Source organism: Bombina bombina, unplaced genomic scaffold (assembly GCF_027579735.1).
Source record: "Bombina bombina isolate aBomBom1 unplaced genomic scaffold, aBomBom1.pri scaffold_1706, whole genome shotgun sequence".
Taxonomy (NCBI): domain Eukaryota; kingdom Metazoa; phylum Chordata; class Amphibia; order Anura; family Bombinatoridae; genus Bombina; species Bombina bombina.
In genome coordinates, this window is record NW_026512166.1 from 33,610 (window position 1) to 51,365 (window position 17,756).

At 40.6% G+C, this 17,756-nt stretch overlaps 1 protein-coding gene across 1 annotated transcript in view; it reads right to left on the reverse strand.

Moving 5' to 3' along the window:
• LOC128644154 (uncharacterized) overlaps positions 1-17,064 on the reverse strand; it is a gene marked incomplete at its 5' end in the record, with an annotated part of 29,798 nt that extends 12,734 nt beyond the window's left edge. Inside the window, 2 exons of the mRNA XM_053696859.1 lie at positions 2,848-2,943; positions 16,759-17,064. Coding sequence (XP_053552834.1) covers positions 2,848-2,943; positions 16,759-17,064 — 402 coding nt within the window. The remainder of the gene's footprint in view (positions 1-2,847; positions 2,944-16,758) is intronic.
• Positions 17,065-17,756: the final 692 nt, after the last annotated feature.

Below are 17,756 nucleotides of genomic sequence, written 5' to 3' on the forward strand. Positions count from 1 at the left end.
ACTGGTTAATAAAGCACAAAAACCGTTTTAAAACAAAACCGTTACTGTCTCTTTAAATGTTAAACAGGGCACACTTTATTATTGAATATGTGAAAAACTATGAAGGAATTATCCAATCTTTACCAAATTTTCACCACAGTGTCTTAATACATTCAAAGTATTGCACCCCAATTTTCAAGCTGTTAACCCTTAAAATGTGGAAACCGGAGCCGTTTTTCATTGTAACCCCCTTATAGTCCCAGCCACAGCCTTTGCTGCAACTTCACCAATCCCAGGGGGGGTATATGATACCAAATGAAGCCTTCTAGGAATGTTTTTAGTGGATTCCAGACCCTCACACATGCAGCTGCATGTACTGAACTCAAAATTAACTGCACAGTAATGGCGCGAAAATGAGGCTCTGCCTACTACAGAGAAAGGCCCTTCCTGACTGGGAAGGTGTCTTAACAAGTTCCTGGTGCTAAAAACGTTCCCCAATGTTATAAAAGTGTGAAATACAACTTCAAACTGCATATAATACTTAAATAAAGCAATCGATTTACCCCCTAAAAGTGTCTACCAGTTTATAGCCCATAATAAGCCCTTTATTCTGTTTGAAACTAAGAAAATGGCTTACCGATCCCCATGAGGGGAAATGACAGCCTTCCAGCATTACACAGTCTTGTTAGAAATATGGCTAGTCATACCTTGAGCAGAAAAGTCTGCAAACTGTTCCCCCCAACTGAAGTTATCTCATCTCAACAGTCCTATGTGGAAACAGCAAACGATTTTAGTAACTGCTGCTAAAATCATAATCCTCTCACAAACAGAAATCTTCATCTCTTTCTGTTTCAGAGTAAATAGTACATACCAGCACTATTTTAAAATAACAAACTCTTGATAGAAGAATAAAAAACTACAACTAAACACCACAAACTCCTCACCATCCCCGAGGAGATGCTACTTGTTCAGAGCGGCAAGGAGAATGACTGGGGGGGCGGAGCCTGGGAGGGACTATATGGACAGCTCTTGCTGTGTGCTCTCCTTGCCTTTCCCTGTGGGGGAGGAGAATATCCCACAAGTAATGGATGACACCGTGGACCGGACACACCAATGTTGGAGAAAACTAAATAAAATAGAGGCGGCCTTCAAGGGCTTAGAAATTATCATATGTGCCTTCCTACATTTGCTTTCAACTAGAATACCAAGAGAACAAAGCAAAATTGTTGATAAAAGTAAATTGGAAAGTTGTTTAAAATTACATGCCCTATTTGAAAAATGAAAGTTTTTTTTGGACTTGAGTGTCCCTTTAATGAGTGACAGTTGTGAGTAAAAACAGAATTTATGCTTACCTGATAAATTACTTTCTCCAACGGTGTGTCCGGTCCACGGCGTCATCCTTACTTGTGGGATATTCTCTTCCCCAACAGGAAATGGCAAAGAGCCCAGCAAAGCTGGTCACATGATCCCCCCTAGGCTCCGCCTTCCCCAGTCATTCGACCGACGTAAAGGAGGAATATGCATAGGAGAAATCATATGATACCGTGGTGACTGTAGTTAGAGAAAATAATTCAACAGACCTGATCAAAAACCAGGGCGGGCCGTGGACCGGACACACCGTTGGAGAAAGTAATTTATCAGGTAAGCATAAATTCTGTTTTCTCCAACATAGGTGTGTCCGGTCCACGGCGTCATCCTTACTTGTGGGAACCAATACCAAAGCTTTAGGACACGGATGATGGGAGGGAACAAATCAGGTCGCCTAGATGGAAGGCACCACGGTTTGCAAAACCTTTCTCCCAAAAATAGCCTCAGAAGAAGCAAAAGTATCAAATTTGTAGAATTTGGCAAAAGTGTGCAGTGAAGACCAAGTCGCTGCCTTACATATCTGATCAACAGAAGCCTCGTTCTTGAAGGCCCAAGTGGAAGCCACAGCCCTAGTGGAGTGAGCTGTGATTCTTTCAGGAGGCTGCCGTCCGGCAGTCTCATAAGCCAATCGGATAATGCTTTTAAGCCAGAAAGAGAGAGAGGTAGAAGTTGCTTTTTGACCTCTCCTTTTACCAGAATAAACAACAAACAAAGAAGATGTTTGTCTGAAATCCTTAGTAGCTGCTAAGTAAAAACTCTAAGCCATCTCCGTGGAGATGTTGCCTGTACAACGGCAAAGAGAATGACTGGGGAAGGCGGAGCCTAGGGGGGATCATGTGACCAGCTTTGCTGGGCTCTTTGCCATTTCCTGTTGGGGAAGAGAATATCCCACAAGTAAGGATGACGCCGTGGACCGGACACACCTATGTTGGAGAAAATGCAGTAGGTTGATAAGTGTTAAGTGTAATGAGCTATAACACTGGTGTGTAGGTAATAAAGTTATTATAGTGACTAAGGTCAGAGATTCCCTGATAACTGATTATAGCACCAGTCATTGTGTACCAGTATTATTCTATAACAGTGTGAGTATGAAACAGTCAATAAAAAGTTGCTGCTATGAAAAAGTTTCAGTTATAAACATTTCTCATAACAGTTCCATATAGAGGCTTCAATAGGATCAAGCCAATAGCTTGCAGGGGATAGCATAATGAGAATGATACATGCAAATGACTAAATTAATGCTGGTTCTTCATATGAGGGCTCGTTTGACAAAGAAACAAATATTTGCAATTAATGTCAATCAAATAGTAAATAAAATGTAATTATTACCAGCACTGGGAACAGAGTTATAGACAGAATAAGAGGTTTAGTATTAGGTTGCAGGTTGGGATTAGAGTTGATAGTTAGGGTCACATGTAAACTTAAAATATGACAACTTACAATAATATAATTAATATATGTAAATATATCAGCACTGTCGTACCTACCGATACTACATACCTGTTAGTTGGATTGAAAGATTCACATTGTCTTGCATGGTTGGGGTGGTACATTCTTGGTTCTGTTTTTGGTCAACTGGAGAAGGTAAAGTCATTGCTAAAGACCAAAAGAAGTCAGTTAGTAATATACAGAAATATATTTTAAATGTATGAACAGTGTTAAGCAAGAACATTTACAGTGTTTACACGAGATGTAACTTTCATTTATTTTATTATTCTATCCACAGGCTACATTTGAATGTACAACAGAGAAGAACCAGTAGTGGCTAAAATGGTTAAAATGTAAAACAACATTCAAATGTAAAAAAATACACCCTTACCAAGTTTACCATGTAGGGGTTAAACACATAAGTAAAGTATTGAGTCCTATGTTAAAAGGATTGTCACTATAGTCACCAAGAGGTATTTTACAAGACTTTACTGTGGGAGGCAATATTTCTCTGCCACTGGTTAAAAGCAGCATCACCCTCTACAATGAAGGTTCAGGGGCCTATTTATTAAAATATTAATATTGCGGATAATGTCCGCTGCAGATCGATAAATGCCGACAACTGCTGGTGCAATGCCTCCCCCTGCAGTTTCGTGGCCAATCGGCTACTAGCAGGGGGTGTCAAACAACCCGATCGTATTGGATCGGGTTGATTTCTGGCAATGTCTGTCCGCCTCCTCAGAGCAGGCGGACAGGTTAGCGGTCTTTAGACCACTGCTTCATAACTTGTGTTTATAGCGAGCCTGATGGCTCGCCAGAAACACAGGGCTTCAAGCTCAGAATGGAGCTTGATAAATCGGCCCCTTAATGTTAATAATCCCTTTACACAATATTGAATGACAATACATTTTACATGTGTGAACCAAAATGCAACTTCTTTTGTTACAATATAATAGTGAAACTAGCACACGAATAGTACACCTACATGAGCTGGGAGATTGTGGTTATATAATGTATATGTGTAAATAGTATGTTATATGCATGAATTACACTGTAAAGTATATATTATGTATTTAGAGTATGTTATATAATATATGTGTTTTTTAACTTTCACTGTGTTCTTTTTTTTAGGAACTAGTTTGAGAGGTAGATTTATCAAGCAGCAGATGCTGCAATCTACCCCCGAAGTTTCCGGATCGCCGGAAACTTAAGTTAATAAGCAGCGGTCTCCTTAACTCATCCGCCACCTCTATGGTGGGGGACTGCAATCATCCTGATCAGATACAATCGAGATGATTGACACCTCTTGCAAGCGTGCTGGGGGGCATTACTACAAATGCTTATGCAATATTAAATGCCGACAGCGTATGCTGTTGGCATTTAGCGATGTCCGTCCGACATTTAATAAATCTACCTGAGAGGGCAGTCACCTTCCGTGTTTTGTATATGTATATGTCCAGGGTGATTACATAAGTCTGGGAACCCTTGACTTGTTCCCAGTTTGTTTGATTGATAGTGCTTGCAAGTGAGTGCTGGACTTTCTCTGTGTGTTATATATATATACACACACACAATTCCTGAAGAACAAACTTGGCCAAAGATATACTGTGCAGCTGGAGAAATAAGCAGGCAACTCAGGATGCTTCACAAAAAAGCCATTTAATCCATATGTGAAAACAACAAGGGCCTTAACAACAAGCTTTGAACCTTTTTAAATGGAGCCCATCAGTGACATACCCCGGTCCCAACCAAACCCCCCTTATATAACCTAAGTGATAACAAAATTACCTAAGTGAATAATAGAACTGAAAAAGCGCCAAACCGCCAGCCAGCGTCCTCTCCATACACGCTACCGGAACTCTGTGTGCAACCGCACAGCATGATGATGTCATCCACCACCGCCACCGGAGTAATAGACAGGGTGAAGGTTGTCATGACAATCAATAAAAACAAAGTGTAGTGATAAGACGCTGGCAAGGCAGAGCAGGGATCAGCTGATAGAAAAATTGTATTTAAAGTTAAAAACATTAATTGTTATAATGGATGTATAAAACATTATAACCTAATAAAAGTAAAACATGTTTCTAAACCAGTGCTTTCCAAACTGTGTGTTGTGACACATTAGTGTGTCGACAGCAGTGTGTAGGTGTGTCCCTGCTTCAGCACAAATTTTTTTAAGTTTAATTTTTTAATTTTTTGGGGGGGGTTTCTGACTTTCTGCCTGCCTGCTACGCATATCACATGGTTGACACGTGATTGATACCTAGGGGGTTAAAGATCATCTTAACCTATTGGCGCAGCTCATTGGGAACTGAAACTATTCCAATTGGCGGCTTTGGCGGCACACTGGCTCCTGACTGCACATGTAGTCTCCTTAATTGGCTTGTGACTGCATGAGTAGTCAGTGAGTGGGACAGCAGTGTGTTTGCAGCGTGGGCAGTAGTCAATCGGACTCACCGAGCTCTGAGGGTGGCAGCTTAAACGCTGAGCTGAAGTCAGTGGGGTTTTTTTTGCAGCTAACTACCAGTAGTGCATTGCTGCTCCTGCTCTTCATATATGGATAGGAAGTGGTAGCTTGAAAATGCTTGATGATGAAATGTGAGTGTCTTTATCTAATATTCCACCAAATATTCCGAAACTGTGTTCATCCCATCAACCTCATACATCCCATTAAAATAGTAGTAGCTATTGGTGTTATTAAACTTTTTTTTAATTCTTGCACATACATACTAAATACATTTTATTATTATATAATTTATGTATGTGTCTGTATCTCTTAAAACAAGTTAGTTTAACCTCCTTTTTGCTAGTATAACTGATTTAATGTGTCACAAAATGATGTAGGTCTAAAAAGTGTGTCACCAAGATGAAAAGTTTGGAAAGCTCTGTTCTAAACACAAGTGAACTACCCTATTCCAAATGAATAGATTCTAAACTAGAGGAGATTAATAGTGCACAAAGCATTAGTAGTCTTTTACATACTCATAAGGGGACATGTAGATTTAAGTTTAACACTAGCCCCATAAGTTCTAAATGATCCAGTGCATTGCTATGAACGGCAATCCTGGCTACCTAAGGCCAAACAGGGCTGCTATAGATGTGGCAATTGTGTCACCTGTAACAACATGATGACTTGCAGCAGTTTTCATCATCCACATACCAACAAAAATTTTTAAATAAAGCAGATTAACGTGCACATCTGAATTTGTAGTTTATGCGATCATCTGTCCATGTTCCCTATACTACATTGGTAAAATGGTGACCACCTTTAGAGAACGCCTGGCAAACCATAAATCAGCCATACGTCAGGCTATTAACAAGGGCAGCTCTGATCAACCGGTCGCAAGACATTTCATGCAAGCTGGGCATTCAGTATCAATGCTAAGAGTAATTCTCCTTAACCATGTTCCTCGACTGAGACGTGGGGGTGATAGGGCACTGGCCCTATTGCGCCTTGAGGCCAAATGGATCTTTGATCTGGACACTGTCACACCAAAGGGCCTAAATACAATGATTGACTTTGGCTGCTGGTATAAATGATCATACCTGTGGGAATCCCCTCCAACTGACCTAAAAATTTCTCCCTACTCCTTAGGCATGGATTTTATTTTAGAGGTGGAGTGTGCTTTATTTGTAGTATTCCCTTGATACCACGAGTATAGATGGGACTTATGGGGCTAGTGTTAAACTTAAATCTACATGTCCCCTTATGACAATGTAAAAGACTACTAATGTTTTGTGCACTATTAATCCCCTCTAGTTTAGAATCTATTCATTTGGAATAGGGTAGTTCACTTGTGTTTAGAAACATGTTTTACTTTTATTAGGTTATAATGTTTTATACATCCATTATAACAATTAATGTTTTTAACTTTAAATACAATTTTTCTATCATCTGATAGCCGCTCTGCCTTGCCAGCATCTTATTGCTACACTTTGTTGTTATTGGTTGTCATGACAACCTCCACCCTGTCTGTTACTCCAGTGGTGGTGGCGGATGACATCATCACGCTGTGCGGTTGCACACGGAGTTCCGGTAGCGTGTATGGAGAGGACGCTGGCTGGCGGTTTGGCGCTTTTCCAGTTCTATTATTCACTTAGGTCATTTTGTAATCACTTAGGGTATATAAGGGGGGTTTAGTTGGGACTGGGGTATGTCACTGATGGGCTCCATTTAAAAAGGGTTCAAAGCTGAACCGAAACATTATGGGTTAAGGCCCTTGTTGCTTTCACATATGGATTAAATGGCTTTTTTGTGAAGCATCCTGAGTCGCCTGCTTTTTTCTCCAGCTGCACAGTAGAGATATAGATATATATATATACACAGGGCGGCTCAAAAATTCCACTCTTCACTAGCCATTGGCGAGTGGAAATTTAAAGGTGGCAAGTGAAAGTTAGTGTGTGAATGGTGTTGTAAGTAGAAAAGTTAGCACATTTGCAAAATGTACACTCCTATTGCAGCATTGACAAACACACATTTTGGGCTATCTGCTAAAATGATTATCTGAAGGAATATTATTATATATCCTAGAAAGGGCAAGGATATATTATTCCTCTAGCTCAGGTAGGACCACCATTAGTGCTTAGACTATTACTTCTGAGAGGGTAAACAGGGGCAGAGAGAGAGAGATTGGAGAGGAAAAGTGAAATTGGAGAACAAGAAGATAGCTTTACGAGAGATTGGAGGGAAAAAAAGAGAGGAAAAAGATACGAGAGAAGGAAAAAAAGAGAAAAGAGAAGATATGGCCTGAGAGAGAGAAAGGGGAGGGTAAAAAGAGGGTAAAAAGAAAGATTGAAGAGGAGGGAGGGGAGAAAGATATTTAAGAGAGAGAGAAGGGAAAGATAATTCTTACAAGAAAATCTCCAGGTCTGCTATGACTTTCCATGACTGTCAGCACTCTCTCACTTCAACAACTTCCTATTTCTAACTAGCTGTTGTCTTACCCAGAACCACCAAGTTAATGTTGCTAACTACTATGCACTTATTTTTAATCTATTACTATATGTAGCATTATTTAATTTGTTAAAGGTACAGTCTACACCAGAATTGTTATTGTCTTAAAAACATAATTTATGCTTACCTGATAAATTCCTTTCTTCTGTAGTGTGATCAGTCCACGGGTCATCATTACTTCTGGGATATTACTCCTCCCCAACAGGAAGTGCAAGAGGATTCACCCAGCAGAGCTGCATATAGCTCCTCCCCTCTACGTCACTCCCAGTCATTCGACCAAGGACCAACGAGAAAGGAAAAGCCAAGGGTGAAGTGGTGACTGGAGTATAAATTAAAAAATATTTACCTGCCTTAAAAACAGGGCGGGCCGTGGACTGATCACACTACAGAAGAAAGGAATTTATCAGGTAAGCATAAATTATGTTTTCTTCTGTTAAGTGTGATCAGTCCACGGGTCATCATTACTTCTGGGATACCAATACCAAAGCAAAAGTACACGGATGACGGGAGGGATAGGCAGGCTCTTTATACAGAAGGAACCACTGCCTGAAGAACCTTTCTCCCAAAAATAGCCTCCGAGGAAGCAAAAGTGTCAAATTTGTAAAATTTGGAAAAAGTATGAAGCGAAGACCAAGTTGCAGCCTTGCAAATCTGTTCAACAGAGGCCTCATTCTTGAAGGCCCAAGTGGAAGCCACAGCTCTAGTAGAATGAGCTGTAATTCTTTCAGGGGGCTGCTGTCCAGCAGTCTCATAAGCTAAACGAATTATGCTACGAAGCCAAAAAGAAAGAGAGGTAGCGGAAGCTTTTTGACCTCTCCTCTGCCCAGAGTAAATGACAAACAGAGAAGACGTTTGTCGAAATTCCTTAGTTGCCTGTAAGTAAAATTTTAGAGCACAGACTACATCCAGGTTGTGCAGTAGACGTTCCTTCTTTGAAGAAGGATTTGGGCATAAAGAAGGAACAACAATCTCTTGATTGATATTCCTGTTAGTAACTACCTTAGGTAAGAACCCAGGTTTAGTACGCAGGACTACCTTATCCGAATGAAAAATCAAATAAGGAGAATCACAATGTAAGGCTGATAATTCAGAGACTCTTCGAGCCGAGGAAATAGCCATTAAAAATAGAACTTTCCAAGATAACAACTTTATATCAATGGAATGAAGGGGTTCAAACGGAACGCCCTGTAAAACATTAAGAACAAGGTTTAAACTCCATGGTGGAGCAACAGTTTTAAACACAGGCTTAATCCTGGCCAAAGCCTGACAAAAAGCCTGGACGTCAGGAACTTCTGACAGACGTTTGTGTAACAGAATGGACAGAGCTGAGATCTGTCCCTTTAATGAACTAGCAGATAAACCCTTTTCTAAACCTTCTTGTAGAAAAGACAATATCCTAGGAATCCTAACCTTACTCCAAGAGTAACCTTTGGATTCACACCAATATAGGTATTTACGCCATATCTTATGGTAAATCTTTCTGGTAACAGGTTTCCTAGCCTGTATTAAGGTATCAATAACTGACTCAGAAAAACCACGTCTTGATAAAATCAAGCGTTCAATTTCCAAGCAGTCAGCTTCAGAGAAGTTAGATTTTGATGTTTGAAGGGACCCTGTATCAGAAGGTCCTGTTTCAGAGGTAGAGACCAAGGTGGACAGGATGACATGTCCACCAGGTCTGCATACCAAGTCCTGCGTGGCCACGCAGGTGCTATTAGAATCACTGATGCTCTCTCTTGTTTGATTCTGGCAATCAATCGAGGAAGCAACGGGAAGGGTGGAAACACGTAAGCCATCCTGAAGTCCCAAGGTGCTGTCAGAGCATCTATCAGGACTGCTCCTGGATCCCTGGATCTGGACCCGTAACGAGGAAGCTTGGCGTTCTGTCGAGACGCCATGAGATCTATCTCTGGTTTGCCCCAACGTCGAAGTATTTGGGCAAAGACCTCCGGATGAAGTTCCCACTCCCCCGGATGAAAAGTCTGACGACTTAAGAAATCCGCCTCCCAGTTCTCCACTCCCGGGATGTGGATTGCTGACAGGTGGCAAGAGTGAGACTCTGCCCAGCGAATTATCTTTGATACTTCCATCATAGCTAGGGAGCTTCTTGTCCCTCCCTGATGGTTGATGTAAGCTACAGTCGTGATGTTGTCCGACTGAAACCTGATGAACCCCCGAGTTGTCAACTGGGGCCAAGCCAGGAGGGCATTGAGAACTGCTCTCAATTCCAGAATGTTTATTGGCAGGAGACTCTCCTCCTGACTCCATTGTCCCTGAGCCTTCAGGGAATTCCAGACGGCACCCCAACCTAGAAGGCTGGCGTCTGTTGTTACAATTGTCCAGTCTGGTCTGCTGAATGGCATCCCTCTGGACAGATGTGGCCGAGAAAGCCACCATAGAAGAGAATTTCTGGTCTCTTGATCCAGATTCAGAGAAGGGGATAAGTCTGAGTAATCCCCATTCCACTGACTTAGCATGCACAGTTGCAGTGGTCTGAGGTGTAAGCGTGCAAAGGGTACTATGACCATTGCCGCTACCATTAAGCCGATTACCTCCATGCATTGAGCCACTGACGGGTGTTGAATGGAATGAAGGGTGCGGCAAGCACTTTGAAGTCTTGTTAGCCTGTCCTCTGTCAGGTAAATCTTCATTTCTACAGAATCTATAAGAGTCCCCAGGAAGGGAACTCTTGTGAGTGGAACGAGTGAACTTTTCTTTTCGTTCACCTTCCATCCATGTGACCTTAGAAATGCCAGCACTAACTCTGTATGAGACTTGGCAGTTTGAAAGCTTGAAGCTTGTATCAGAATGTCGTCTAGGTATGGAGCTACCGAGATTCCCCGCGGTCTTAGTACCGCCAGAAGAGCACCCAGAACCTTTGTGAAGATTCTTGGAGCTGTAGCCAATCCGAATGGAAGAGCCACAAACTGGTAATGCCTGTCTAGGAAGGCAAACCTTAGGTACCGATAATGATCTTTGTGAATCGGTATGTGAAGGTAAGCATCTTTTAAATCTACAGTGGTCATGTACTGACCCTCTTGGATCATAGGTAAAATTGTCCGAATAGTCTCCATCTTGAACGATGGGACTCTTAGGAATTTGTTTAGGATCTTTAAGTCCAGGATTGGTCTGAAAGTTCCCTCTTTTTTGGGAACCACAAACAGATTTGAGTAAAACCCCTGTCCCTGTTCCGATCGTGGAACTGGATGGATTACTCCCATTAACAAGAGCTCTTGTACGCAGCGTAGAAACGCCTCTTTCTTTGTCTGGATTGTTGACAATCTTGACAGATGAAATCTCTCTCTTGGAGGAGAGTATTTGAAGTCCAGAAGGTATCCCTGAGATATTATCTCTAGCGCCCAGGGATCCTGAACATCTCTTGCCCAAGCCTGGGCGAAGAGAGAAAGTCTGCCCCCCACTAGATCCGATCCCGGATCGGGGGCCCTCAATTCATGCTGTTTTAGGGGCAGCAGCAGGTTTCCTAGTCTGCTTGCCCTTGTTCCAGGACTGGTTAGGTTTCCAGCCTTGTCTGTAGCGAGGAACAGCTCCTTCCTGTTTTGGTGCAGAGGAAGTTGATGCTGCTCCTGCTTTGAAATTACGAAAGGAACGAAAATTAGACTGTCTAGTCTTGGCTTTGGCTTTGTCCTGAGGCAGGGCATGGCCTTTACCTCCTGTAATGTCAGCGATAATCTCTTTCAACCCGGGCCCGAATAAGGTCTGCCCTTTGAAAGGTATATTAAGCAATTTAGACTTAGAAGTAACATCAGCTGACCAGGATTTTAGCCACAGCGCCCTGCGTGCCTGAATGGCGAATCCTGAATTCTTCGCCGTAAGTTTAGTAAGATGTACTACGGCCTCCGAAATGAATGAATTAGCTAGTTTAAGGACTCTAAGCCTGTCCGTAATGTCGTCCAGAGTAGCTGAACCAATGTTCTCTTCCAGAGACTCAATCCAGAATGCCGCTGCAGCCGTGATCGGCGCAATGCATGCAAGGGGTTGCAATATAAAACCTTGTTGAACAAACATTTTCTTAAAGGGACACTGTACCCAAAATTTTTCTTTTGTAATTCAGAAAGAGCATGCAATTTTAAGCAACTTTCTAATTTACTCCTATGATCAATTTTTCTTCATTCTCTTGCTATCATTATTTGAAAAAGAAGGCATCTAAGCTTTTTTTTGGCTTCAGTACTCTGGACAGCAGTTTTTTATTGGTGGATGAATTTATCCACCAATCAGCAAGGACAACCCAGGTTGTTCACCAAAAATGGGCCGGCATCTAAACTTACATTCTTGCATTTCAAATAAAGATACCAAGAGAATGAAGAAAATTTGATAATAGGAGTAAATTAGAAAGTTGCTTAAAATTTCATGCTCAATCTGAATCACGAAATAATTTTTTTGGGTACAGCGTCCCTTTAAGGTAACCCTCTAACTTTTTATCCATTGGATCTGAAAAAGCACAGCTATCCTCCACCGGGATAGTGGTACGCTTAGCTAAGGTAGAAACTGCTCCCTCCACCTTAGGGACCGTTTGCCATAAGTCCCTTGTGGTGGCGTCTATTGGAAACATTTTTCTAAATATCGGAGGGGGTGAGAACGGCACACCGGGTCTATCCCACTCCTTAGTAACAATTTCAGTAAGTCTCTTAGGTATAGGAAAAACCTCAGTACTCGTCGGTACCGCAAAATATTTATCCAACCTACACATTTTCTCTGGTATTGCAACTGTGTTACAATCATTCAGAGCCGCTAACACCTCCCCTAGTAATACACGGAGGTTTTCCAGTTTAAATTTAAAATTTGAAATATCTGAATCCAGTCTATTTGGATCAGAACCGTCACCCACAGAATGAAGTTCTCCGTCCTCATGTTCTGCCACCTGTGACGCAGTGTCTGACATGGCCCTAATATTATCAGCGCACTCTGTTCTCACCCCAGAGTGATCACGCTTACCTCTTAGTTCTGGTAATTTAGCCAAAACCTCAGTCATAACAGTAGCCATATCCTGTAATGTGATTTGTAATGGCCGCCCAGATGTACTCGGCGCTACAATATCACGCACCTCCCTCTGAGCGGGAGATGTAGGTACTGACACGTGAGGCGAGTTAGTCGGCATAACTCTCCCCTCGTTGTTTGGTGAAATTTGTTCAATTTGTACAGATTGACTTTTATTTAAAGTAGCATCAATACAGTTAGTACATAAATTTCTATTGGGCTCCACTTTGGCATTGCAACAAATGACACAGGTATCATCCTCTGAATCAGACATGTTTAACACACTAGCAAATAAACTTGCAACTTGGAAATACAATTCAATTAGAATAATATTAAAACGTACTGTGCCTTTAAGAAGCACAGAATATCTATGACAGTTGAAAAATTAATAAATTGAAACAGTTATAGCCTCAATCCTTGTAAACAACACAACTTTAGCAAAGGTTAAATCCCATTAGCAAAGATAACAAATTCTGAAAGCAGAAACAAATTACAGAATAAACGTTTTTTATCTCAGTCAAACTATAATTCTCACAGCTCTGCTGAGAGAAATTACCTCCCTCAAAATAAGTTTTGAAGACCCCTGAGCTCTGTAGAGATGAACCGGATCATGCAGGGAATACAATGAGTTGCTGACTGAAATATTTGATGCGTAGTAAAAGCGCCAAAAAACGGCCCCTCCCCCTCACACACAGCAGTGAGGGAGAACAGAAACTGTCAGAAAACAGATTAAGTAACTGCCAAGTGGAAAAATAGTGCCCAAACATTTATTCACTCAGTACCTCAGCAAATGAAAACGATTTTACATTCCAGCAAAAACGTTAAACATAATCTCTAGTTATTAAACAGCTTTATGTATTTCTTACAGTGTAATTCTAGTGAAGTACCATTCCCCAGAATACTGAAGTGTAAAGTATACATACATGACATTATATCGGTATGGCAGGATTTTCTCATCAATTCCATTGTCAGAAAATAAAAACTGCTACATACCTCTATGCAGATTCATCTGCCCGCTGTCCCCTGATCTGAAGTTTACCTCTCCTCAGATGGCCGAGAAACAGCAATATGATCTAAACTACTCCGGCTAAAATCATAACAAAAACTCTGGTAGATTCTTCTTCAAACTCTGCCAGAGAGATAATAACACACTCCGGTGCTATTTTAAAATAACAAACTTTTGATTGAAGATATAAAACTAAGTATAATCACCATAGTCCTCTCACACATCCTATCTAGTCGTTGGGTGCAAGAGAATGACTGGGAGTGACGTAGAGGGGAGGAGCTATATGCAGCTCTGCTGGGTGAATCCTCTTGCACTTCCTGTTGGGGAGGAGTAATATCCCAGAAGTAATGATGACCCGTGGACTGATCACACTTAACAGAAGAAAGATAGATAATCCCTTTATTACCCATTCCCCAGTTTTGCATAACCAACGCAGTTATATTAATATACTTTTAACCTCTGTGATTATCTTGTATCTTAGCCTCTGCAAACTGCCCCTTTATTTCAGTTCTTTTGACAGACTTGCAGTTTAGCCAATCAGTGCCTGCTCCCAGATAACTTCACGTGCACAAACACAGTGTTATCTATATGAAATATGTGAACTAACACCCTCTAGTGGTGAAAAACTGTTAAAATGCATTCTGAAAAGAGGTGGCCTTCAAGGTCTAAGAAATTAGCATATGAACCTCCTAGGTTAAGCTTTCAACTAAGAATACCAAGAGAACAAAGCAAAATTGGTGATTAAAGTAAATTGGAAAATTGTTTAAAATTACATGCCCTATCTGAATCATGAAAGTTTATTTTGGCCTAGACTGTCCCTTTAAGGTATAAATTAAAAAATATTACAACTGACTGCACAATAATGTGTTTCACAATGGCTAAACATATGCAAAGAGGGGTTGGAGTAGGTAGTGGGTGTAGTGTGGGTAGGATCAGAAGTGGCAAGTAACCTTTTGGCCTGGCTAGTAGCTTACAACCTGAAATTTTTAGCCCTGTATATATATATATATATATATATATATATATATATATATATATATATATATATATATATATATATATATATATATATATATATATATAGCAATGAACAGATGGCAGCACTCTCTGGTCCTTTAAATGAATATTTTATTATGTGACGTTTCGGGGACCGTATCCCCTTCCTCAGACCTATGATATATTAATATAGCATACAGAGAAAGTCCAGCACTCACTCACAAACTCTCAACTAAGATAAAAATCAGCAATGGAAGAGCTGCTTTTTATCTTAGTTGAGAGCTTGTGAGTGAGTGCTGGACTTTTTCTGTGTGCTATATTAATGTATTATTTGTTTGTAATTTTCCCTGTTTGGGCCTTGCACCCAGGCCTGTCTGGGGTTAACTGCCTGTGACTCTGGTGACAGTGCAGCTTCCTGAGAGTGCTGTTTTGCACCCAGGGCTGTGCATGTTACAGGGTCATAGGATGTGTACCAGGTCCAGCCTGAGAGTGCTGACCCCTCCTGTGTTTTGTATATGTTTGGGGAGATTACATAAGCCTGTGCACCCTACATTTTTTTACAGTTGTTTGATTGTGAGCCTGCATTGTGTGGCTGTTTAGGGACCCAGGTTTTTGGAATAGACCTTGATGAGCTACCTGGGCTTTTCCCATTTGGCCAGATGCGGTAACTAACTCTTCCATTGCTGCTTTTTATGTTAGTTGAGAGCTTGTGAGTGAGTGCTGGACTTTCTCTGTGTGCTATATTAATGTATTATTTTTTGGTAATTTTCCCTGTTTGGGCTTTGCACCCAGGCCTGCCTGGGGTTAACTGCCTGTGACTCTGGTGACAGTGCAGCTTCCTGAGAGTGCTGTTTTGCACCCAGGGCTGTGCATGTTACAGGGTCATAGAATTTGTACCCGGTCCGGCCTGAGAGTGCTGATCCCTCCCCTGTTTTGTATATGTATATATATATATATATATATATATATATATATATATATATATATATATATATATATATATATATATATATATATATATATATATATATATATATCAGTCCTTCCCAGTCCAACACCTTGTCATATACTATATCCATTCATATCAATGGTACAACACTTATCAATAAAACTTTCTCTCTCTTGATAGATTCATTTAAAAGATTGTTTAAGACTTTGTGAAGAACATTATTTCTTCTTTTTTTGCAAACCCATAGGGCACCTTCACCTTAGTGTTTAATGTGATGGGAAATGTTAACGTTTTTGAAATGCTAGACTGTATACACGCAATATATATAATCTATGCCCGCAGTTTCCGGCTCGCCGGAAACAGAAGTTAAGAAGCAGCGGTCGTAAGACTGCTGCTCCTTAACTTATCCGCTACCTTTTAGGTGGGGGACTGCAATCATCCTGATCAGCGAATCATGTACTACCAGCATTTAATAAATCTACCCCATGATGTTTAAGTGATTATACAATAAAAATGTAACATACGGCACAGTGCCATATGGCTAGCATAGCTATTGGATAAGAGGTAGAAATGTCAACTCTAAAAAAAAGATCACTTAAACATCATGAATTAAGGTCTATTTTATTTATTGTATACATACAACTTAGTGTTATAAAAACACTAAGATTTGCCATTACTTTAAGTGAAAGCAAGAGCTGAGTTTTTTAGCTTGCCCCATAGAAGTCTATTAGCTGAGAGATTTACTGAGACCGCAATACTCAGATGTTAGCGTGCCTAAGGCTCTTGCTTAAGTGCTAACATTTTACTTTCCACTTGTAATATGTTAGTAAAAATGGGTACGCTATGGATTGTGCTCTAGCAATGTTAGCGCAGCATAATGCTTTCATTTATACGCTCCACTTGTAATCTAGGCATGAATCTTTTGCATTAACAACAGGAAAAAAAATCTCATTTCATTATACTGCAGAATCTGTTTTACTGGAGACAACTTTACACTGAATTTAAGCCATTTTATTAAGAGTATTTATGTAGAAATGCAAGAATTTACTAAATATTGTTGAGAATTAAAAAAATATATGTTACCTCTTTCCATATTAAATGATTTATGAATAGGAGAGTCCAGCGTCTCATGTTCCACTGTGGCTATTACACCATATGATTTACCCTCAATTAAATCATTTTTCCTCAAGTCACAGGTGCTTATAGCTCTGAAGCTGCCATTGTCATACATATCAGATTTAACAGAGGAGTTATGTGTAATATTCTCTTCTTTTGTTGAGTCCAGAGTCAGTTTCCATGAAATTGTAATGTTTTCAGGGTAAAAACTGTCAACTTCCAATGTAAATATCCCATCTTCAGGATTACAAATATTCTTCACATCTGGTAATGCTAAAAATACATTTAAATTGGTGTAAAGACTTCAGCTGTGTGCTAAGAAATTAATGTCACAAACTGTCATTTTCTGGAATTTCCAAACCTTCCCCTCTTTAAAAAAAATCAATTTCTGCACAAAGGTATCTTAATGTGTTTTAGTTTTTAATGCAATTTGTGCTATACATATGTATTATCAAATGTGTTTCTAGTAAAAATGAGTAGTTTCAGTGATAGCTTTTGCTGTGCATAGAAAGTGTGTATGTGTGCTCCATGCATCTGCACAGAAATACCCTAACAGCTAACAGAGATGAATATGTTACACCCCAGGCTCTCTCATCAAAATAGAAAGTAATTATTTTAAATGATGGTAAACTCTCCGCTTTTTAAAATCATATCCAGAATGTTAGCGATATTTTAGTTAAAGTTTCATTAACCCCTTAACGACCAAGGACGTACGCCATACATCCTCAAAAAAATACAGTTAATCGGTCCTCGGTCTGGAAAGCAGCTGGAATCGATCCTGCTCGCTTCCAGCTGCTTTCCGGTTATTGCAGTGATGCCTCGATATCGAGGCATCCTGCAATAACCCCCCTTGGCCATCCGATGCAGAGAGCCACTCTGTGGCCCTCTCTGCACCGGACATCGGTGGAAGGTATCATTGGTGGGTGGGAGCCAGTCTGGGAGGCGGGTGGGCGCCATCGATGGGC